General features: G+C 50.7%; 4 protein-coding genes across 4 annotated transcripts; 1 reads left to right on the top strand and 3 right to left on the bottom strand.

Moving 5' to 3' along the window:
* Positions 1-402: 402 nt before the first annotated feature.
* On the bottom strand, positions 403-3555 carry BDV14DRAFT_187684 (uncharacterized protein; the record flags this gene model as incomplete). The annotated part of the gene is made up of 5 exons (XM_073770979.1): positions 403-479; positions 531-2010; positions 2329-2353; positions 2469-3008; positions 3062-3555. 5 exons carry the CDS (start codon positions 3553-3555, stop codon positions 403-405), a joined length of 2616 nt encoding a protein of 871 aa, XP_073631515.1.
* A 375-nt stretch (positions 3556-3930) lies between these two features.
* On the bottom strand, positions 3931-4712 carry BDV14DRAFT_196852 (CTD kinase subunit gamma; the record flags this gene model as incomplete). The annotated part of the gene is made up of 2 exons (XM_073772532.1): positions 3931-4494; positions 4557-4712. 2 exons carry the CDS (start codon positions 4710-4712, stop codon positions 3931-3933), a joined length of 720 nt encoding a protein of 239 aa, XP_073631514.1.
* A 251-nt stretch (positions 4713-4963) lies between these two features.
* Positions 4964-8087, bottom strand: BDV14DRAFT_143750 (chloride channel protein). Its single transcript, XM_073766395.1, has 7 exons — positions 7887-8087; positions 7294-7829; positions 7131-7234; positions 6885-7037; positions 6721-6835; positions 6579-6670; positions 4964-6529 (listed from the first exon to the last, which is right to left on the bottom strand). Exons 1-7 carry the CDS (start codon positions 8021-8023, stop codon positions 5048-5050), a joined length of 2619 nt encoding a protein of 872 aa, XP_073631513.1. The 5' UTR covers positions 8024-8087; the 3' UTR covers positions 4964-5047.
* Positions 8088-8254: 167 nt separating this feature from the next.
* Positions 8255-23188, top strand: BDV14DRAFT_143747 (AAA family ATPase midasin). Its single transcript, XM_073766393.1, has one exon. The coding sequence runs from the start codon at positions 8297-8299 to the stop codon at positions 23033-23035; it is 14739 nt and encodes a 4912-aa protein (XP_073631512.1). The 5' UTR covers positions 8255-8296; the 3' UTR covers positions 23036-23188.

Genomic DNA, 23188 nt, shown 5'->3' with positions numbered 1-23188 from the left:
GAGATGAATGAGCTTTGAGTTTTGGACTCTTGTGTAACAGCTACCATTAGGTACTAGGTAGACAATGGGCATGGTTGTTCGTGATACTGCGGCTCTACGTCATGTATACGGCTCTTGGTGATTATTTGTCAGTATCGAGTTATGATTTGGGCGCGGAAGAAGCAAAGGCTGAGCCTGGAGCCCTACAAGACGACATCTTGATTGGATGACTCGAGGCTGAACTCAGTGTGGCAAATCATGAGCAACTATGTCGTCGCGAGACGCTCGATTTGGATCTATGAAAGCTTGTCCGTAACAGCTTGTATCGGGTTATCAAAACCAGAACATGAATATCGTACAGCAAGAAAGCAAGCAACCTTGAACTACAACACCTTGGTAAGCAAACTACCGGGAAATGCGCGCTTATTCGACACCAGCGTACAGATCAACGACGATGTTGATGGCGGCCACGAGAATTTCTGCGGCGATGAGAACGATAACTATATCGCGTTAGTAAATGTAACCAAGAGCGAGAGAATATTGTAACATACCTATCCATTCTAGATACTCACCATGACGGTGAGTTAATTGATCTTTCAGCACGGCGAGAAGATCCGCTATTACATCCAGTCTTTCGGTCAGAAGAGTAACACGCTGGTCCATCTCAAGATAGCTTCGGACGGCCTGGTACATAGGTTCCAGCTGCGGTTCAGCCCACATCAATTCCGGACTGTCCAAAACCGAGCCCTGGAGGTGAATGTTGATGCGAAGAATAAATAGCTCTCCAACCTGCATGTTGATTTGTCGTCTCGAGAGGTTGACGCTTCCGGTCTGAGCAATCTGGGCTGGCAATGGAGCGGTATTTGAGATGGTCTCGGAAACGAGGTCTTCGAAGAGAGATGTTTTGACGGATTGAGCCAGAGCGTGTGAAATGGCGAGCTTGATCATGTAATTCCGAGGATCGCGCAAGGAGATAAAATCGTTGTATATCCGAGCCTGGTATTCGCGCGCATAATAGAAGTTAAAATTCTCCACCTGCGTGTCTTCCGGACTCAAAATTGAGGTTGCAAACTTGGATATGTCTGATAAGAATTTGGACTCTTGGGCAGGTGTCATGCCCCATATGACGACGGTGCCGTAGTCAAATAAGAACACTTCCGCAGTGTGTATCGTGGTATCAATGTCCGGCGAATAATCAAGTATAGACGATTGGGTTTCGTCTGGTTGGTGGGAATTATGCCCATGTAAATCAATGAGATCATCTCGTCGATTGACAAAGTTATCGTTGACCTCCACCTCGCTGTCCGAGAACCGACGTTCCCTGGGCATCCGATCGACTGTATGGGTGTTGTCCTCATCGACATTATTCGACATACTGCCGGCACTCTGTTTCTCCTCATATTGATAATCGAATCGTGAGTAGACACACTCGTCGAAAAGTTTAGGATTGGCACCGCGCGTCTTCGATCGGGACTTCAAGAACTTAAAGACCCCGTCTAACCGATAGGAGTTGGCCGTACAGTATGCTGTAACTCGAGGTAGCCTGTCCCGGTCTGCTTTTCCCAGCTTTGCCGCAAGAGTCCGAGCAGCAGGTTCTTTGATCCGCGCGATCTGTCTGTAGACGTCCGAAGGCGATGTCTCTTCATCAGCGAACTCCTCCTCTGTTATAGGATCAGGAAGAAGTTTCAGCTTCTGTGCAGTTTTCGTCGTTCTTTGCGGGCCGACTTTCGAGGCTGGGTATGACGAGGCGACGGTGGTGGTAGCTCCATGGCTGTTGCGACGACGGAGCTTGTTGTTGAGAGCAGACAGCCCGGTCGGCCTTTGGTGATGAGACGAATTTGGTAGCGAAGGTGATCCAGAGCTTAGTGGCCTATATGAGGGGTCCGCGGAGGCATAGTCGTGGTATGTACTGACTGTCGCGAGAGGATTAAACGTCACCGATCGTGGAGGCCGAGATGCTCGCGGTGACGTATTTGACGGTGTAGCATGGTGTTGAGGGAGGAGAGGTGAGGATTCGGTAGCAGACGCCATCTTGGATCAATCGCGGATACTTTGAGATCTGGTCATACCATTTAGATTGTTTGTGCGTTTGTTGGAGAGGGTTGGGAGGCAGAGTTGGGTTGTCATGAAAGAAAGGCGGATGGAGTCGAAAGCTTTGGAGCTCCGGCTTTTGCACGTGCTGCCGCCTGCAAATCGGATACAAGCTCCAGCGCGTTATTTTGCTGATTATTTGGATAAACGTTGTTTGCCAATCTTTTAAGCTTCAATAAACTAATATTCCGAGACTTATTTATGGAAAGTCAAAGACAATTGAAAAAGAAAGCATGCTTTTGTGCTTCCCAGGCTTACATGCATTGCCGTTATGTCATCGCATCTATCAAACGCCAAACTATGTACTATGTACTTATGTATCGAACAATGCCAACCATACCCCAGAAAAAAAAAGACATCCAACGCAATAATTCCTTGAGTAGTAACCAGAAAATTACTTACGGACGAAGCTCTTTGCTTTTGAACCACTGCTAACCATCCTCATACCATTAACATGCCCAGTGCTGCGAGCCTGTTTCAACCATGCTTCCTTCGCACTCCGTCCGGTCTTCGAGGCCTTTGCCGGGAGAGCTGTGCCTGGCTGCTTCCGCGAGCTCTCACTGTCTAGCACACGGATGGCGACATCGCCCATTCTCACATCCTTCGGAGCCTTCTCCTTCTTCTCAAGGAACCTCAGCTTAGTCGGCTTCTTCTGGACAAAGTCTTCTGTCTCAGGTGGCGGCGTTGGGGGTCGAGTTTCCGGGACGGCATTCAGAATGTCATCAGGGAGGAGGGCGGGAAGAGTCGGGCGGCGACCATCTTGGGTGTAAGATCCTTGTAGTGTTTCTGAGCTCTCGGAAACCAAATCATCAGCAGGAGTACCAGCTCCTGGCGCAGTTTGAGCAGCAGGAACCTCTCTCCGCTTGCCCGATGCCTTGGCCTGTTTCTTGCGCGCTTCGTCTAATTGTCGTCGCTTTTCTCGTTTTTGTTGCTCCTCTCTGTAATGAAGTGTTAGCTTGAGCATAAAAACAAGAGTTCACTAAATCCGCACATTTGTCTTGCTTTCTCCCGCTGCTTAGCCTCTTCTTTGATCCTGGCCAGCTGGGCAGAGTTATCCACAGTCTCTGGGGCTTCGTCGTCACTGCTCTCCTCTTCATCCTGATTTTGCTCAATGGCAGCCTTTGGTTCAGCAACCTCCGGCAATCCAGGCTCTTCACTATCAAATCGGAAGTGCTTCTTCGGTTCCGCCTCCTTAGCATCCTCCTTCACCTCCTCCTCAGAAACCTGAATTTTGCTAGTTTTCTTTCTCCGCTTGTTCCCCTGGGTCTCTGGAACTTCAGCGACCTCATTCTCCTGTTTGCGCTTCCCATTGACACCAGCATCCTCTGCGGGAACCTCGACATGAACTGCCGATCGGCGGGTAGTAACCATTTTTGAATCCGCTGTGGTCTGTTTCGATTCTGTAGTGACGGTGTTAGAGTCGCTGTTTGGGCTAAATTCAGCAAATAAAATGCCTTTTGCCGCTGTGACGAGATGCGACAACATAGAGGGGTAGACTGCAGGTGTTGTTGCGCGATAAGTTCGGCGTCGGACAAAAAGTTTATGAAAATATCTCGGCGGGACGTTTATCCGGCGATTAGTATTCTTGCGATGGGCGCGACGATTACAATCGATTATATAAGGCTTAAGAGTGATAAATTAATCAAAACATGGTAGTTTGGTAGACTTGAAGGCTAGGAGGTGCTTTACTGGGATTTCTCATAAATTTGATTGTCGTTGTGTCAATGTATGCCATGCAAACCCCGATATATATAGTCCTGGTATCTCAACAAACTTTAATCCAAGAAGCTCAAATGACAATTTCGAACGCCCATACGCCACTAATGACTGGATTTGACTTGGTCAACGAAGATGCAAAGATCAGACAGCGTTGACCATCTCATTCCGCTCCATCAACTCTTCCTGCGCATTCGTAAAATCATCTTCGCCAATGTCGCTCGTCTCATCCCAGAACTTCCTATGTTCCTCAGTATCATCTCCCCTCACAGTCCACATACTTTCTCGTAGTCTCTTATTGCGCTCCCGATCCTCTTCAATTCGCTGCTCAATCTGTCTCTTGTCCACCCGTATGCCATTCGCCCTAGGACCACGCGGCGTCCCCGTCTTTGACTTAGCCCCAGATTCCTCTCCCTCATAAGCTTCCAAATCCAGATGCGCCGGGTGCGTTTCCCGATCCTTCAGTCCCGCATCAATCTCTGCTATCGTCTCCGCAGAGAGGACCTCTTTTGTATGAAGACCGTTCAAAACTCGTCGGACGTGCTTGACGTTCGCAGCACCGGACCCATCTGCTGGTGCTACGCAATCGACGACGCGAAGGATATCTCGTTGGATCATGCGGACGTAAGGGAGGTGGTCTTCTTTCGTGGCCATCTCGCAGAACTGTTCGATGAAGTAGAGGATGTTGGCTCTGTTGTTCATGTTATTCTGGGAACGGTCTGATTAGTCTCACATCACCCGAGAATTGGCCACCAAGCTCATTTACTCACTCGCTCAAGCTGCTCTAGGATGCAGGAGTGTAGATCTTCGTCCATGTCGCGGTACTTGAGCGCATAATGGGCGGCCTTTTGTGAGGAGGCGACGGAGGCATTGAGGTGTTGTAATTGTGATGTGAAGCGCATGCGCACTTCGAACGGATCTGCCATCATGATTTCGGAAATACTTCTTAGTTTGAAGAAGATGAAGTGTTGCAAGAGTCCGGAGGACGGCCGATTATGGGAGAATGGGCCAGACCGAGCGGTCAATGAAGGACAGGCAGAATATGTGGGGTTGACCGTTGACATCCAAAAGGATTGGGGCGGTGAATGCGGCATCAGCAGTTTTGAGGCGCTCGACGATGTTTACATTTACAAATGTCATCAAGTGTTGTCCAGTGAGTGATTAGCCAATTCTAAAAAAGATAGATCGTGTCTATGTATCCAAGATCCAAATTGCGCCAAAAGCCCGGACAAGCTAACCCAACTCTAACGTGTTGCATGAACTAAAAAGACGGCCGTCGATCCAGTGGAGTCAGCGGAGGGACGACACTGGTGACATTGTCGCTTTCGAGTAGCCCGACTTCTTCAGCCGTGTCACCTTCGCCTAAAGGACCATCGCTTGTCCACTCTCCGCGGCGAGACGCAGGATCATTGATAACCGACCAAACATCCTTCTTTGTCATCAGACCCTGGAGGATGCCCTTGTTAACAAACACAACGTAGCGCAGCCCGAGACGCTGGAACATGCGCAGCACGATCAAAAAGGTCGTAGCGCTGTTGAGCGTGATAGGAGTTTGGTCCATCCAGGGTCGTAGATCAAGCGTATCCATGGGGTCTGCAAACGGCTGGTGTGCAAAGAAGGCCTGTGTGTTATCAGATAGCTCTAATCCCGATGGAGAAGTTGGATCCTTGAGTGCAAATGAAAGCTCGTTACGCGAGATGTATCCGAGAAGAACGGGGTTTGAGGTTTCTGTAATGACGGGGAACCCTCGGTAGGAAGTTGTTTGGAGTAGGTTGCGCAGTGAGCCAATCGTGTGGCCAACCGCCGTAAGGGCGGTAGTATCATCTGCTTTGGTCATGACTGTATAGGCTGGGACATCGGGAGGGGATGTGTCATCGCGGTGATCAAGGAACGGATACTCATTAAGGTGGATCCATGACTCGTAGATACCTCGCTTCCCAAAGATATCTCCGCACCACTTGGACAGCATGACTGCGATCATGATTGGAATGACGTAGGTTAGAGCACCTGTGAGCTCAAACATGATGACCACAATGGATACGGTCATTCTAGTGGCACCGCCGAGAGCTGAAGCCGCTCCCACAATTGCATAAAGCCCTGGTGTTACACATGGAACATCTGGCTCACAATTGCCAAAGAGAAAGAAACCTGGATAAGCGTCCTGCCAAATCTTGAAGGCCGTCCCTAGAGCACGTCCGTATAATGCGCCGATCGCGAACGACGGAAGAATGATACCTGCAGGAATGTCGAGACCAAATGTCATTGTTGCGAGGCAGAAGCCAAGGACAGCTGCTAATAGCAAAAGAGCAATTGTACCAGCTGACGCAGCCCCGGTCTTGCAAAGACCAAAAGGGTCGGGGGTCCCCGTACTGCACTCAGCGAAGAGAGAATGAACGAGCTCTGAATTTTGGGCTCTCATGAAGAGATTAGGGAAGTTGATCAGAGCGCTCAGAAGAGACACGACCACGACCTCAATGATTGGACGGGAAAAGCTTCGAGTGCGTCGCCAAGTCGCGACTTTCATGTTCAACCTGATAAGGAATGCTCCGTAAAGTCCACCGACAACTCCAAGAATAATGAATGGAATCATTTCGAAGCGGTGCCATCCTCTGGTATATTTCACTTCATAAAGAACGATGTTCCCTGTGCGGAAGGGATCCAACGCTTGCATAGTAACGGCCGCCACCATGGCGCAGACAAAGCTCTGCCACATCGCCTTATCAGGAAAATAGTATGAGAGTTGCTATACCATCCATTAGTTTTATGTTAAGGACCATTGGAGAATATTGTACCTCTAAGCTGAATAAGACACCTCCAATCGGTGCCCCGAATGCAACAGAGATGCCTGCGGCAGCTGCCGCAGATAGAACTTCTCGCTTTCTCGCTGCAGCAGTTAGTATTGAATGTAGAGAACGGACCGTAAAATCGGAATACCTTCATTGCTATTCAGGCTATCGAAGCCCTTCATGATCACGCTGGCACAGCAACAGGCGACGTGAACGAGTGGACCTTCCTTACCCAGCCACATACCAGATGCGACTGATAGACACTTTAGATGGGTTAGCATCGAGATAGATTCGGACTTTGCATGAGCTTACCAGGCCCAATGACTTGATTGCAAGGGTCCAAGGCCCCATGAAATGTCTTATGATGAATCCGCCCAAGACAGTCTTGATCTCAGGTATTCCACTGTGCCTCGCATATATGGCATAATTCCTCACTAGCATACAGGCGCAAACCGCGAAAAATACCTATAATCTTGGTAAGCAATGTGTAAATAGTACGTGCGCAACTTGCCGGTGCGTCTTAGTACGCAGTGCTTTGATCATGGAACGGCAACTAACTGAATAGAGCGTATATAATATATACTCGACAGTGAAAGCTCCACCAGAGGAACGAGCTCCGACAGCCTTTCCCCAAGGGGTCCAATCCATACAGTCCGTAAGGTCTTAAGGAAAGGGGCAAGTCAGCATTGGAAGTGAAATAGAGTGGGAACCGGCAAATCACCTTCTTCGTGACCCCAGCAACAAAAGCTGCGGTTCAGATAGAACTTCCCTCCTCCTGGGCCATTCTTGCAGTATCCATTCTTGATGTCACCCAGCCAGTCGCTGACGATATCGATGCATGCAGCAATGATTCCAACTGAGACGCCGGTAGCGATCAGGACTAACCAAACGTTGCTGGCATCGAAGGCTTTGCGAGCATATCCAAACATTCCCTGACCGCCAGTCGATAGCAACCGCTTTCTCTGGCGCTCTTTCGTATATTCGAAAATCCAATCGATAGCCGTGAAATCATCGTAACCGACTCGTCGTCCCGGTCCTTCTACATACCAATCCAACAAGCCACCCTCCTTTTGAACGTTGGAGTTGCCGTTCCCTTGCGAGCCATCGCGCGCCGGTTGCGAGCCATCTTCTGGTATTTGGCCATTTCGAGATCCTGTGCGACTGAAAGACGGTCCGTCGGAGTTGCTTGAGAATATGTTGGACAAACTCGATAGACTTAAACCGGAGCGCTGTTTATGTTTGCGCTTGAACGAGATACTAATCGGCAAACATAGTCAGTATAAAGTTGAGCAGCGTGATTTCCAGGGCACTTACGGCTCTCGAAGATCGCCGGCTGATGAATCGCTTGAATTGTGTGTATATAGACTGCTTGCGCGGAGCCGCGGAGGTCGATGACTGTTCCTTGACCCGCTAGACTGCTGTTGGGCCTCAGAGTCCGGACTGGAGGTCATTATTGTTATTGTAGGTCATATGGACACGGAAGCGCACATGAGACTGATACCATGGCCGTGATCGATGGAACGCTTGACAATAGCTATCGGGACAGGTACGTACATCAATGCTCGATCGGAGCTGCTGCGGGCCTCCGTGCTTACATAAGAGCGGTGAACGAAATTGTGTGGGGACCTGCCACTAAATATCGGCAGAAAAAAGATGGCGGAAAAAAAGTACTGCTTCTTCACTCTACATACACCATAAGGGTTCCTTAGGTGGTTGGACTCAGGATGGGTGCCAGTCCTGCCTACGAGGGGACTCTCAGCGAGCCCCAATTTCTCGGGCAGCTGCCGGATGAGATCGCGACCCTCATCCGTACAGCTTCCGGGACCCAGTACTTGAATGCGCTTGCAGTCGGGGCATTGAGACCGGGGTTTACCGAGAAGTTTTTCTACACATACGAACCGATCTTCGTTGATCTGGCCGCGCGCTGGACTCTTCCTGAGTCCGGTGTTGATCAAGTCGAAGTTATTTCAGCATTTGCACGAATACTACCGCTCGCACCACATTTACGATCTTTCGCAAGCCAATATGCCATGTCCCGGGCTGGCCCTCTGTCGGCGTTGGCTGCACCTAATGCCTCGAATAATTCGCAAATAGATAGTCTGACGATTCGCACGTTATTATTAGCCGTTTTACGTCTTCTTTCCTTCGACCTCGAGGCATTTTTACCCGCCATCGCTCCGTCACAATTACAATCCCTGTTCCAGCACGATGATTTAGTGATCCGGTTGTTAGCGACACGATGCTTCTGTCTATACATGCGCGCAGCCGATGCAGCTACGGAGAGGATAATTCGGTCACATTGTGGAGATGATATGGTAGAGGGAGATTGGGAAGGCATCTCGATTGATTACCGGTGTCTCGGGCTCTGGGAAGAGCGCCGCTGGACCGCCGTGGAAAAGCAACTACGGTCGGCAAGGGAAGGACGGTCATATCTCGAGAGCCTCTCACAAGTGGAACAGCTGCGAGACTACCTCACAGCCAGGACCGCGGAAGTCTGTGGCGTATTGATTCCTCGACAAATCGACACCTCACTAACGCCATCATCAATTGTGAAAACGCCCACAGCCGTGACTAATCTTCGACGAATTGCAAATGCTTTAGTTGATACCCAACCGATTTTACTACTCGGACTGCCGAATTCGGGAAAGACCAGCTTGATAAACGATGTCGCAGGAATCATGGGCCAGTCAGAATCCATGGTAACGCTACATCTGAACGAGCAAACAGACGCCAAAAGTCTTCTCGGAATGTATTCAACGTCTCCAGCAACAGGCAGCTTTGCTTGGCAGCCTGGTGTATTGACGAAAGCTGCGAGGGAGGGTCGATGGATATTGATTGAAGACCTAGATCGCGCTCCTTCTGAAGTCATTGGCCTTATTCTCCCGATTATCGAGAAAGGCGAGTTGACTATAGCCAGTAGAAGGGAGCGTATCAAGTGCGCAGAAGGGTTCAGAATCATTGCGACGATGAAGTCTTCCTACAACATCGCGGGAGAAGAGGTCGCTCCTAGCACTACTGTCCTTGGAAGCAGACTGTGGAACAGGGTTCAGGTAGATCCACTCACCATTGATGAGGTTCAACAAGTGATTGCCCGGAAATTCCCTCTACTTGAGTCCCGCGTACCGACAGTCATGGACGTTTATCAACGACTCTGCTCCTCGTTTCATGGAAGCCTGGCAATCAAAAGTTCGCAGGGGCGTACCCCTGGCTTGCGCGACCTTATCAAGCTTTGTAGCAGGATGCATAAACGGCTACAGCGACTCGGGGTGAAGACAGGGTACGAGGCTACTCCCGAAGGAACGGATGACGATATCTTCCTTGACGTTGTGGACATATTTCTCAAGTACATTCCGGATACGACGTTATCTGACTCACTAGCCCTCAAAGTCGCAGAAGCCCTCCAGATTTCCCCGCAACGTGCACGATTCAGCCTACATGAGCGGACACCAGCACTAATGGATCAGGGAAATAGTCTCATTCTAGGTCGAGAGGCTTGCCGCAAAGTCAAGGTGCCCTCTGGCTCAAAGCTGGCAGCCGCTAGCTCTCGCTTTGCCACGACACGGGCTGCGCTAAAGCTGATGGAGCAAGTGTCAGCTTCCGTTGAAATGGCGGAACCTGTTCTTCTCGTCGGTGAGACCGGTATTGGTAAAACGACCGTGATCCAGCATCTTGCTACGTTGATGCGGCAGAAACTCACCGTGGTCAATCTTTCCCAGCAAAGTGAGAGCACCGATCTACTGGGCGGTTTTAAACCAGTTAATATCCGAACAATGGCCATTCCAATGTTCGATGAGTTCACGTCATTGTTTGAATTAACGTTCTCCGCCAAAAAAAACCAGAAGTTTCTTTCCTCGATTGCAAAAAACGTTGCCAGCGGGAACTGGGTGCGATTGGTGAACCATTGGCATGAAGCGGTTCGCTTGGCAGATGGTGTGTTCAAGACAGAGAGTGGCGCTTCTCAGTCAGGAGAAGGAGAGCAGCCCACGAAGAAGCGGAAACTGGACTCCCCCAAGTATCAATTCTTGCGTCAGCGGTGGGAGAGATTTGCAGCGCAGTTGCACGACTTTGAGGCACAAGTAGCCCAGGGCGATGCCAAATTCGCATTCGCATTCGTTCAGGGAAAGATCGTTCGAGCTCTGCGGAACGGCGAATGGGTACTTCTTGACGAGGTCAATTTAGCTTCGCCCGATACCCTTGAGAACATCGCAAGTCTTCTGCATCATGGTACTGAGGGTTCTCCGTCAGTTTTGCTTTCTGAAGCCGGAGACGTGGAAAGGGTGTTTGGACACCCGGAATTCCGGATATTCGGTGCCATGAACCCGGCGACAGATGCAGGGAAAAAGGACCTTCCACCTGGACTTCGCTCTCGGTTCACTGAATTATACGTGCAGTCCCCCGACAATGACTTGGACGATCTGTTGTCCTTGATCAAGAAGTATCTCGGAGACTTGACCTTGAGTGATTCCAGGGCCGTATCGGATCTTGCTCAGATGTATATGGAAGCGAAGAATCTCAGTAATCAGAACAAGCTCACCGACGGAGCCGGACAACGACCGCACTTCAGTATCCGAACGCTGGTTCGTGCGCTCATTTACGCTGCGGATCATGCGCAAGTTTATGGTTTGCGTCGGGCCATCTTCGAGGGATTCTCAATGAGTTTCCTGACCGTTTTGAGTCTGGAATCTGAGAGACTTCTGTCGCCACTCCTGGAAAAGCACATATTCAGCAATGTCAAGAACGTCAAGGCACTACTTGGGCAGACTCCCAGGCCACCTAGTGATGGCACCGACTATGTCCAGTTCAAGCACTACTGGATGCGGAGGGGACATCTAACGCCGGAAGAACAGCCCCATTATATTATCACCCCATTCATCGAAAAGAACCTCAAGAACCTTGTGAGAGCGAGCTCCACGCGCCGATTCCCTGTTCTGCTTCAAGGTCCAACATCCGCCGGAAAGACGAGTGTGATTGAGTATCTTGCTAAAGTCTCTGGAAACAAGTTTGTCCGTATCAACAACCACGAACATACCGACCTTCAAGAGTACCTCGGGTCTTACGTATCCGATGATGATGGAACACTCCGTTATCAAGAGGGTATCCTGGTGGAAGCCTTGAGAAACGGGTACTGGATTGTTCTCGACGAATTGAATTTGGCACCTTCAGACGTGTTGGAAGCGCTCAACCGGCTCCTTGACGATAATCGTGAGCTGTTCATCCCGGAAACGCAAGAAGTGGTCCGTCCTCATTTAAACTTCATGCTCTTTGCAACGCAAAACCCTGCTGGCCTGTACGGAGGTCGAAAGGTGCTGTCTCGTGCGTTTCGAAATCGTTTCCTTGAGCTGCACTTTGACGACATACCAGAGAGTGAGCTTGAGTATATTCTCAAGGAGAGATCCCAGATCGCGCCTTCATTCTGTACCAGGATAGTTTCTGTATACCGGAAGCTCTCGCTATTACGCCAAGCAAATCGATTATTCGAGCAGAAGAACAGTTTCGCTACCCTGCGTGATCTTTTCCGATGGGCTCTTCGACAAGCGGACGATCGAGAGCAGTTGGCCATTAATGGTTTTATGCTTCTTGCGGAGCGGGTGAGAAACCCCCAGGAAAGGGCTGCCGTGAAAGGCGTGATCGAAGAAGTTATGAAGGTCAAAATCGACGAAGACGTCCTTTACGGTACCTCGGAAATGGACAAACGTGCACCGAACTTGAGGCAACTAACTCCTGGACTTGTCTGGACAAGGGCAATGAGGAGACTTTTCATGCTTGTTTCCACTGCTCTACAAAACAACGAGCCCATTCTACTCGTGGGTGAAACAGGTTGCGGAAAGACACAGCTCTGCCAAGCAGTATCAGAAGCCTACCAGAAGCAGCTGCATATCGTCAATGCGCATGTGAATTTGGAAACCGGTGATCTAATCGGAGCTCAACGACCGGTTAGAAACAGGGCAGCCATCGAAGATGCTCTGCTTGGCGACCTGCGAGAACTTTTGCAGGACGATTCCAAACCGTTTGAAGAGCTCAAGCAGATCTTCGGCACACTTAACGGCGAGCAGCGACAAGCGTGCAACCCGGAGCTGCTGGGGAGAATTGACAAAAACCTCGCTCGCCTTAATGCTCTCTTCGAATGGACGGATGGTAGTCTAATTACCGCAATGAAGACGGGCCAGTTTTTCCTTTTGGATGAGATCTCTCTTGCTGATGACTCGGTACTCGAACGACTCAACAGTGTGCTGGAGCCTCACCGTTCGATACTCCTCGCAGAAAAGGGTCCCATCGACTCGATGGTTGTTGCGGACCGCGGGTTCCAATTTCTTTCGACCATGAACCCTGGAGGTGACTATGGAAAGAGAGAACTTTCTGCTGCCCTTCGAAATCGAATGACGGAAATTTGGGCTCCTCAGCTGTCAGAAGATGAGGATATTCTCCCTATCCTTCAGATGAAATTACAGACCCAATCTGAGAACATTTCTAAATCGATGCTTCAGTTTGCCAAATGGTTCAAGCGGACATTCCAGGGATCTTCGACCAATTCTTTATCTCTTCGTGACCTCCTCGGCTGGGTAGATTTCGTCAACAAGTCTCAAGACTCCGATCTCATGTTTGCTGTCATCCAAGGTGCTGCAATGGTGTTCATTGACACGCTGGGCGCAAACCCGGCTGCAATGCTTGCGTCTTCCTTGCATGACCTTGAAGCAAATCGGCAATTGTGTCTGGACAAGCTTCAAGAACTTTTCAGTGTTGATGCCTCTAGTATCTATCTCCAGAAGTCCAGCATCGAAGCTCAAGACCAGGCTTTACGTGTTGGGCCCTTCCACCTTTCTATCCAGGGTGATGCTCAACCTGACCCAGAGTTCATCATGGACGCACCTACGACCATTGCCAATTCGGTTCGGATCGCTCGTGGCCTACAACTTACGAAGCCTATCCTTCTTGAAGGTAGCCCTGGTGTGGGTAAAACCACATTGGTGACTGCCCTTGCTCGAGCACTCGGCAAACCTCTCACTCGAATCAATTTGTCAGAGCAAACAGATCTTACGGACCTGTTTGGATCCGATGTGCCCGTGGAAGGCGGCGATGTGGGTCAGTTTGCATGGCGAGATGCGCCTTTCCTGCAAGCAATGCAGCGCGGTGACTGGGTCCTGTTGGATGAGATGAACTTGGCTTCCCAGTCTGTGCTGGAGGGTCTTAACGCCTGTCTGGACCATCGTCAAACGGTTTACATTGCGGAACTAGATCAAAGTTTTAAAAGACATCCAAACTTTGTCCTATTCGCAGCACAAAACCCACATCACCAAGGAGGTGGCAGAAAGGGCTTGCCTGCTTCCTTCGTCAACCGTTTCACCGTGGTTTATGCGGACAGTTTCACCGATACTGACCTGAAGCGTATATGTGCCAAACTCTTCCCTGGTAGCCCCACGGAGCAGACCGAGCGACTTGTTGACTTCGTATCCTCATTGAATGTTGCCATTGTTCAAGAAAGGAGACTAGGTGTCATGGGCGGTCCATGGGAGGTCAATCTACGTGACATCCAAAGATGGCTTCAACTGGCCGATCGCGGAAGCCTGCAAATACACACAAGGAATTTCCTTGACATCATCATCTCCCAACGCTTCAGATGTGAAGAAGATCGAGAGCGGGTCCGCCACATCTATGAGCGTGTCTTTGATGTTTCGACAGCCGCCAAAAGTTACTATCATAACATGACCTCGGAATGCATGCAAGTTGGACTCGGCATCATGCGAAGAGACGCGGTCCTTCAAGCAACACCAAGCCCCCATCTCAAGATACTCCCAAGAGATCTTTCTGTCCTTGAATCTCTCATGCTTTGCATTGAGCAGTCATGGCCTAGTATTTTGGTGGGGGCGTCAGGTTGCGGCAAAACAACGCTTATCAGGAAGCTTGCAGCTATCAATGGAGCCAATCTGGTCGAGCTAGCCCTAAGCGCCGATACTGATACAATGGACCTGGTCGGAGGTTTTGAGCAGATCGATCACAACAGGGAGATGTCGTCACTTCTACAAGATATCCTGCTGTTCGTGAAGAGACATATCCTTTCCACGTATCCCTTTGAAACTTCCCAAGAAGAGCTCGCCACTTTCGTCGAGGTCTATGAACAGCTGCAAAGTCCAGATGTATCTCTGGATCAGGTGTGTACCTTCTTGGAAAAGGTCTGTCAAGTCTATCCCAAGCCCACCTTGCAGCAGTTACTTGATCGCTCGCATTCGCTGCTCAAAGTCTCCACAGAATCGGATGCCTTCAAGGTTGGTTTTGAGTGGACCGAGGGTGTCCTGACGCAGGCCGTTCAGAAGGGAGATTGGGTGATCCTTGACAATGCCAATCTCTGTAACCCATCCGTTCTCGACAGACTGAATTCGCTAACTGAACCGAATGGAGCCCTTATTCTCAACGAGCAGCGCACTGAAAATGGAAACGCGCGAGTCATTAAGCCCCATCCAAACTTCAGGCTCTTCTTGACCATGGATTCACGGAACGGAGAGCTTTCTCGCGCCATGCGAAACCGTTGCGTTGAAATTTGCATCTTATCGCAAGATGAGCAGCCCCTAGTTTACTCTTCCACGCCTACCTCTACCTACCAATCCTCTCTGTATCGTCTCCGCTCCCTCTGGGCCCCTGATTTGTCTGCTACTGAGGATCTGCTTGAGTCGTCCTATGAGAGTCGCCTTGACCACCTGTCGGTCTCGGACTTGGCCTATCTGCAACGATCACAGCATCTGGTCCTGCCGCACTTGTTTGATGTCCAGGCAGAGAAGTTATCACAACTTCTAGATCGCTATGTGACCGTCATCCACGATAACCAGTATTGCCAGCCGTTTGACGCTCTAAAGAAGACGGTCAACCTGGGAGACGTCGCATTCGCGATCCAAGGCAATCTCCAGCCTCTGCACCCATTGGTCAACGAGCCCCTGGCCTTGGTTTTGGAGCAGGACCTGCCATTAAACTCTCTCATCTTATTGGCGCAGCTCCAGGAGTTGAAACTCGACTTGCACAACCTCAAGCAGACTTTGCTACTCGCAGATGAGTCCGGCAAATCTCTCAAACCAAGCCAAATGAGTCGGTTGCAGCGTTCTCTGGCAGCGAAGCGCATACCTTCTTTGATGAAGGACTCCACTCAGCCTGTTGCCCGATTCATCTCAAACTGCGGACAGGCGGTATACGACTTCATTCAAAGTTTGGACAGCGAGTTCCTCAGCCAACACAACCCTATGCCTCCCCTTCGTGCTATCATCAACTTCTGTGCAGACGTGTTGAAAATCACGGCTGTGGCCGAACTCAATGAAGGCGAGTTCTTAATATACCTCCAGATCGGCAAATCATTATGCGCATCAATATCCGAACTAGGCATTGCCTTCGAGCCATTGGGGACTGGTCTATCTCAGGCGCTCGAACGTTTCCGCGAGAACTGGACCCTTACTACTGGACTTGGCATGCAAAAGCTCTGGGAGTCATGGAGACCAGCGACAGCGTCAACTCATTCTCAATTGGCATCTATGTTGGATCTGGAAAAGGTCGCGTCCGAGTTCATGCAGGTTGCCAACCGGACTCGCCTTGATTTGTCTCAGCTCAGCCAAGTGCGGAATTCGCTGGTTGAGACGCAAAAATCTCTACTTCTGCATGGTGCTGATGAGGGGAACCTTGTACAGACTCTCCGACAGACCGTAATGGATCTGGCAAGCGTGGTGCAAGAATCTGAGCTGACTCACAGCCCGTACTTCTCGAACGAGTTTGAGATCCTGTGTCAGTACCACGATATTGCTACCCTGAATGAGATTTCTCCACCACCGCCCAACGTTATCCAATCCGTACTCGCTTTACTGGCAGGCCGTCCTGCACTGCCCCTGAATACATCCAGTTTACAAAGCAGGGTACCTGATATCCTTCATCGTTTATCGCTCTTTGCAGGCTATCAGCGCTCTTCGGGCTCTGGGACTGCCGTCGGTGGCACTGTCTCATTGTCTCTCCTGAACAAGTTCGCTTATGTCGACCGCGTCAATCTCGGTCAAATGGATGCCCTAGAGGTTGAGAAACGAACTCTTACTCAAGCGTTGGCTCTGACAAGTCAGGAAATTGCCTTGGATCAGCTCAAGCTTCTGAGACAGGCACTTTTGGAGCTAACCGCGGAATTCGTTGATGTACACAAAGAGTTCTTCAGCCCACAGTCCTATGAGCAGCTGGTTACCCTTTTACGTCTGGCTGGCAAGCGAAAACTACCACCAAGCTTGCTGTCACTGAACATTCGTTTAGCGCGAAACCTTCCCCACAACCATTACTTCAGGGCCATTGCGGACAAGGCACTTCCCAAGCTCGTTGTTGCCTTGCTAAATAGGTCTACGGGTGAAGATGCGGCGCGGGATACTGCAAAAGCCTTGGTGCAGTTGGCCGTCATCCTTCTATGGCTTTTTGTTCCAGACAAGCCTTATGACCCCTCGCTCAGCCTGGTTGTCGACAGGGAAAGACACCAATACCGAGTCGCTGGATTGACTCTTAAGAAGGATGCTATTGAAATGTTTGAAAAGGTCTTCTCGGGACAGTCTACGAACATCAGAAAGGAGCTCGTGCAGAGCCAACTGCGCGATCTCGGCGCAGCTCCTCCCCCGTCCTCAGTCACTCGACCCGCAACATCCGAACTGAGCATCCTTCATGGTGAATTCTCGAGCATCATCAAATCTGTTCTTAACCGAAACCCCGAGAATCTGATCAATGAAACCAAAAAGAGTGCCCAGAACGACCGCATGAGGAAGCTGCTGCGTGACAATATTCAGCAACTGAGCCAGCGTCTGACGACCCACTACAGGTCTTACGACGACATTACAACCTTGGTTGTGCGCTTCCTTCAAATACTCGACCTTGGTCTTTCTCTTGGTTCATCTTCGGACGACAAACGGAGTGAAACAGCCCTTCTGCGGACCATCTGCCGAAACACGCCTTTCCTCGGAGCTTCTGGTCGGCCTAACCTATCAGACGATGACATTGCTCGACCAAACTCAAAGAACGCAACTGATTCGTGGTTTTATGAGCTATCGTCTCTCAGGGTAGCTGAGACGTTGGAACCAGGTGTTCTCAACAGCAAAAATGGACGGGAGTCGCTTCGCCGCATCGTTGAACAATTCCATGGGCTGTGGAAGACGAAGCTAAAGGAAGATCAGGAGGAGCATGTCCGCAAGAATGAGATGTACCACTTCAAGGGTTCATGGGAGGACGAAGAAGAAGTCGATGCGAACGAACTCAACCAGCTCTTCCCGACATACGAAGAAAATGCCGAGGAAGACGGAAACACCAGCGCACCAAGTGTCACTGATCCCAAAGCCATTTCTGTTCGCCTAGCCGACCTCCATGCGAAGCTCTTTGAGCCTGCGGACAGTGGCAGAGTGTTGGTGGACTATGTCAAGCAATCTGCTATGCTTCTAGGTACAACTTGGTCTGAGAGCAGCAGCTCGTCTCCACCACTCGTGGTGCCGAAAGAACAGATGTCCGCGATTTTCTTGCTTCTGGAAGACGATCTTGTCAGGAGAACTACTACCTCGGCGAAGACTTATAACTTCTATACCGACCAGAACCTAGCTGAAGCCAAGAAGCTTCTCTCGTTGACACGCTCTATTCAAGCTCGGTTTGTGCAGATCCAGAACGCCTGGCCCGATCATGCAGTCCCCGCCGACGTAATCTCGTTCTGCAAGGAAATCTACCAGTTCAAGCACACTGAGCCAGTCGCCAAGTTCCTGACAAAGGTTGAAAAACTCCATGCTCACGTCCACGAATGGCAGCTCGTCGCCAGCCGAGAATACTCGGCCGCAACATATTACGACGAACTCACCAATTTGATCATTTCCTGGCGACGATTGGAGTTGACGACATGGGCCAAGCTCTTGGATCTTGAAAAAGACAAGTGCGACCAGGATGTGAGTTCGTGGTGGTTTATCGCTTTCGAAGCACTCATCCAGGCGCCGATTCAGATCGCAGAATCTGGACAAGAGGGCCTAGGCGACCATGTTCAAGAGGTGATCGGAACACTGGAGCAGTTCACGCACTCAACTACGCTAGGCCAGTACAGCCAGCGCCTCCGACTCATCAAGAACTTCCAGTCTCTTCTCAGCCTATATGTCCAGGACTACCCATCGTTGAAGCAGCTCGTGTCTGCGCTTGACAACTTCCTTCAGCATTACGCCCAATTCGAGCCCGCCGTCAACAAAATGCTGACTGATAAGCGGGCTGCTCTCGAGAAGGACATCAAGGAGCAGATTCAGCTTGCTAGCTGGAAGGATACCAATGTCGTTGCGCTCAGAGAAAGTTCCAAGAGATCCCATGTGAAGCTGTTCAAGCTTGTTCGCAAGTATCGCGCGGTCTTGGGCCAACCGGTTGAGCAGATCCTCAGTCAAGACATGCCCGAGAAGGATGATGATCTGATCTCCACCGGCCGCGAACTGGTCCTTTCTTCTACGAACATTCCCGAAGCCTTGGTTATCTCCGAGAAAGGCAAAGTCTGGTCAGCTCGTCCTCCTCGTTTCACCAATACAGATGGAACAGTCAAGAGCATGTTGCACATGTACACCTCCATTCCTGACGAATTCGATGTCGGCAAAGACCTAAGCAGCTTTGTCAAATTCTTCGCGGAAAGCATCAAAGAGTTCAGAACCCAGACACCTAAGGTTCTGACAGAGGATAACAAGGCCGACGTCCAACATCTCAAGGGCCAGAAACACCGCTTCTACGCTGACACTTTGCGACAACTGTTGGAAATGGGTGTCAAGCGTAATGCTGGTACCAACTTGATTGAGTCACAGGCCAGCGTTGCTAAAGTGCTTGCTACCAGTCCTTCTCTGCCGAGTGATCCCGCGGTTGCCCAACTTGTTGGAAGCTGCGATGACTACTTTCACCGACTTCTCGACCTGGTTCCTCGCGCTCGTCAAGCTTCGCGTACCTATCCCGACGAACTCAGCAATGTGGAGGTGTCAAGGAGTTTGGGATCTATGGAGCATCTTCTGTTCATGATTCGAAAACAGAGGACGGCCGTTGCCCCAGCCCTATCTGACTTGGGCACACTTCAGGCTACCCTTGCTAAGGTCTCCAATCTTTGGAAGTCTGGTGCATCCTCTATCCTGCGCTCGAACACCCAAGCTTCGGATCAGAAACAAGGACTACCAACTGCAGTTGCGTGGTTGCCCTCAACTCTTGGACTGGCTTCAACAATCGTGGAGCTCCATGCCAAGTTCTCTGAGATTGCTTCAATCCCTATCTCCAATGGCCTGCAAACGTGGAAGGATACATTCGACCGACTAAGGCAATCCATCAAGAATCTCCCTGACTTGCCGAGCGGAGTCACTTCTCGACTTCATCGGCACACTCTGGATGAAGCCGCATCATCCATCAGTCAATTGAAGACTGACGTCGTCAAATGGGCCCGTGAACGTCCTGATCTTACGTTTGTTCTTGATCAGATTCTGCCCTGGACCAATGTCAAGGCAGACTCCTTTGAGGTCAGTAAGGACGGAGATGCGCTAGCCATTGACAACTTCGACTCTAGCCTCACTGCTGCCGTGGACAAAATCCTTGTCAGTCTGCAAAAGCTCAAGGAAGTACCCACAGCAATCACATCTACTGGCTTCCTCTCCCGAAGTGATGAGTTCTTCACCCGAGCTATCAAGTCTGTACACCTGAGCGAAGTCACGCGGGCCCTTGAAGAAGTTCTGGAGACGCTGCACTGTGTCCAGCAGCAGTCCGACGCTGGTATTTCATTGGCAGTTGCGTTATTAGCAAGCCTGCTACCCATCATGAACAAGTACCATCATATCAGCCAGGATATTGTCAGCCGTTTCCTGAGTGTTCACCGAGAGACCTGCAAGCTGTCATATGTGCTCGCTAAATCGTTCATCCAAGTCTCATCTGAAGGTTTCTGTAGCCCGCATGAAGAGTCGAACGAAGAGGGCCAGACCGGCAAGTTGGAAAGCGGTACGGGTCTCGGTGAAGGAGAGGGCGCTGAAGATATTAGCAAGGATGTGGGTGATGATGAGGACTTATCGGAGCTCGCGCAACAGGAGCAACAGGAGGGAGCCAAGGAGGACATCGACAAGTCTAAAGATGCTGTTAACATGGACCAGGAGGACTTGAAAGGAGAGGAGGGTGAGCAGGAGGAAGGAGAGGAAGAGGAGAAGGACGAAAGCGGCGACGAGGAAGAAGACGAGAATATCGACGAGGAAGTAGGAAGCGTCGATGATCTGGATGCCGGTGCCGTTGACGAGAAGATGTGGGACGGCGGACATGACGAGCAGCAAAAGGAGACGGAGAATGAAGAGGGTAAGGGTGCCTCGGAAGCTGATCAACAAACTGCTGCGCCGGAACAGAAAGAAGGTGAAAAGGGTGAAGAGAAAGAGAAAGAGGGTGAAGGCGATGAAGAGGAAGAGGAGGAGGAAGATGAAGAAGCACCCGAAGATGAGGGCGAAGCTGTTGGACGCGAGGATATGGATGTTACGGATCCCCAAGCCCAGGAGCAAGAAACCCTGGAGCTTCCAGAAGAGATGCAGCTCGATGGCGATGAGAAGGGCATGGATGACGAAGACTTTGGAAGCGACGATGGCCTTGATGATCTTCCGGATGCCCCCAATGACGAACAGATGAATGAGATGCAGGAAGAAAACCCCGAGGAAGAGGGTCCTGGTGATCAGCCTGGCGAAGAAGATCAGAAGGATGAGTCAGAGGAAGGTGCACTTGAAGAGGAGAATGCCAACGCTGCTGAAGGCGAAGAAGAGACAGAGCAGCCTGGTGAGGACCCAGAAGAGGCCCAGCAAGAAGAGTTCCTTGCTCAGAGGGATGACAACGAAGCTGCTGGAGAAGAAGTTGCTCCCAGTGAAGCTGTAAATGGTGGTCTCGGTGCTGAGCAAGACCAGAACCAGGAGAAGGGTGCTTCCGGCAACGCACAGCAAGAAGACGGCTCCACCGATCCTTCCGTTGAGCAGAACCAACAGACCGGTGCTGCAAAGGACGGCGAAGAAGATCGATCCAGGGATGCGGGAGGTGCAGAAGACGTCAATCCGGACGAACCTCAACTGCAAGCGTTCAAGAAGCTCGGCGATGTCCTTGAGCAATGGCACCGAAGACAAAAAGAGATCATGGAAGCCTCAAAACAGGAAGAAGGCGAGCCAGATCAGCCTTTGCCTCAGGACACAGAGATGGGCGACGCAGACTTTGAGCATTTGGCAGACGAGAACGATGTCGCTGATACTCAAGCGCTCGGTCAAGCCAGTGAAGAACAAGCCAAAGCTTTGGATCAGAAGCAGGGTGTCGAATCAGAAGTCAAGCCAACCGATCAAGAAATGCTTCCTGATGCTTCTGACGAACCCCAAGACCTACCCAACAACGAACTGGAGGATGCAATGCAACTTGATCAAGACAGTGTTCCCTCCGACAACCAATCCGCCGGTGCTTTCATCCCAGGGCCATCGCAAGCCCAAGGCAACCAAAATGACGCTCAAGCCCAACAAGCCGAAAGCGAAGAGCTCGACGAAGTCGACTCGCACCTGGCCGCGATCCATCTCTCCTCGACCCTCCCCCCTCTCACCCCCCGCGACGAAGCCCAACGCCTCTGGTCTAAGTACGAGTCCGCAACAAACGATCTCTCCCTCTCCCTAACCGAACAACTCCGCCTCATCCTCGCACCAACCCTCGCAACCAAACTCCGCGGCGACTTCCGAACAGGCAAGCGTCTCAACATCAAGCGTATCATCCCCTACATCGCATCCCAGTACAAGCGCGACAAGATCTGGATGCGCCGCTCCGTGCCCTCAAAGCGCAACTACCAAATCATGCTTGCAGTCGATGACAGCAAGTCCATGCTTGAGAGTGGAAGCGGTCAGCTCGCGTTTGAAACCCTCGCCCTTGTCGCGAAGAGTCTGAGCATGCTTGAGGCTGGCGACCTCTGCGTCCTCGGCTTCGGCAGCGAAGATCATGTTCGTGTTGCGCATGACTTTGGCAAGCCTTTCTCCTCTGAAGCCGGTGTGCAGGTCTTCCAGAACTTCAGCTACCAGCAAACAGGCACAAATGTGCGCAAACTCATCGCCGACTCGATCGCTCTCTTCCGCGAGGCCCGCTTCAAACAGTCTCCCGCCGGCGGCGGCGCAGATCTCTGGCAATTGGAACTCATCATCTCAGACGGTATCTGCGAAGATCACGAGACTATTCGTCGTCTGGTCCGTCAAGCCCAGGAAGAGCGCATCATGATTGTCTTTATCATCGTCGATGCACTGAAGGGCAACTCTATCCTCGACCTTACACAAGCGAGCTTCGAGCCAGATACTGAGAGCGGTACTGGCGAAATGAAGTTGAAGATGAAGAGGTATCTTGAGGGTTTCCCGTTCCCCTACTACCTTGTTGTTAGGGATGTTAGAGAGCTCCCGGCTGTTTTGGCGACGGCGCTCAAGCAGTGGTTTGCGGAGATTGTGGATGTTTCTTCTTAGATTGTCTGTTCTGTCTGTACATTGCATTAGGGCGTTTTTGTTTTAATTTTTTTTATTGGGCATCTAAAAGCATTTTTTGTCTCTCTTTTTGTAAATAGGTGGTATTTTGTGTATATGTTTGTTTTGTTGATAGTCAGAATGACTAAATCTACT

The sequence above is a fragment of the Aspergillus stella-maris genome (assembly GCF_047715825.1).
Source record: "Aspergillus stella-maris strain CBS 113639 unplaced genomic scaffold BDV14scaffold_8, whole genome shotgun sequence".
NCBI lineage: Eukaryota > Fungi > Ascomycota > Eurotiomycetes > Eurotiales > Aspergillaceae > Aspergillus > Aspergillus stella-maris.
The sequence above is the reverse complement of the archived record's forward strand: the minus strand, read 5'-3'. Positions and strand labels throughout refer to the sequence as shown.

Coding starts and splice junctions, on each gene's coding strand:
- BDV14DRAFT_143750 (XM_073766395.1), bottom strand. CDS start 8,023: ATGACCTCCAGTCCGGACTCTGAGGCCCAACAGCAGTCTAGCGGGTCA. Junction 7,830..7,886: donor GCCGGCGATCTTCGAGAGCC/GTAAGTGCCCTG, acceptor TTTGCCGATTAG/TATCTCGTTCAAGCGCAAAC. Junction 6,671..6,720: donor TAGCCTGAATAGCAATGAAG/GTATTCCGATTT, acceptor TAACTGCTGCAG/CGAGAAAGCGAGAAGTTCTA.
- BDV14DRAFT_143747 (XM_073766393.1), top strand. CDS start 8,297: ATGGGTGCCAGTCCTGCCTACGAGGGGACTCTCAGCGAGCCCCAATTT.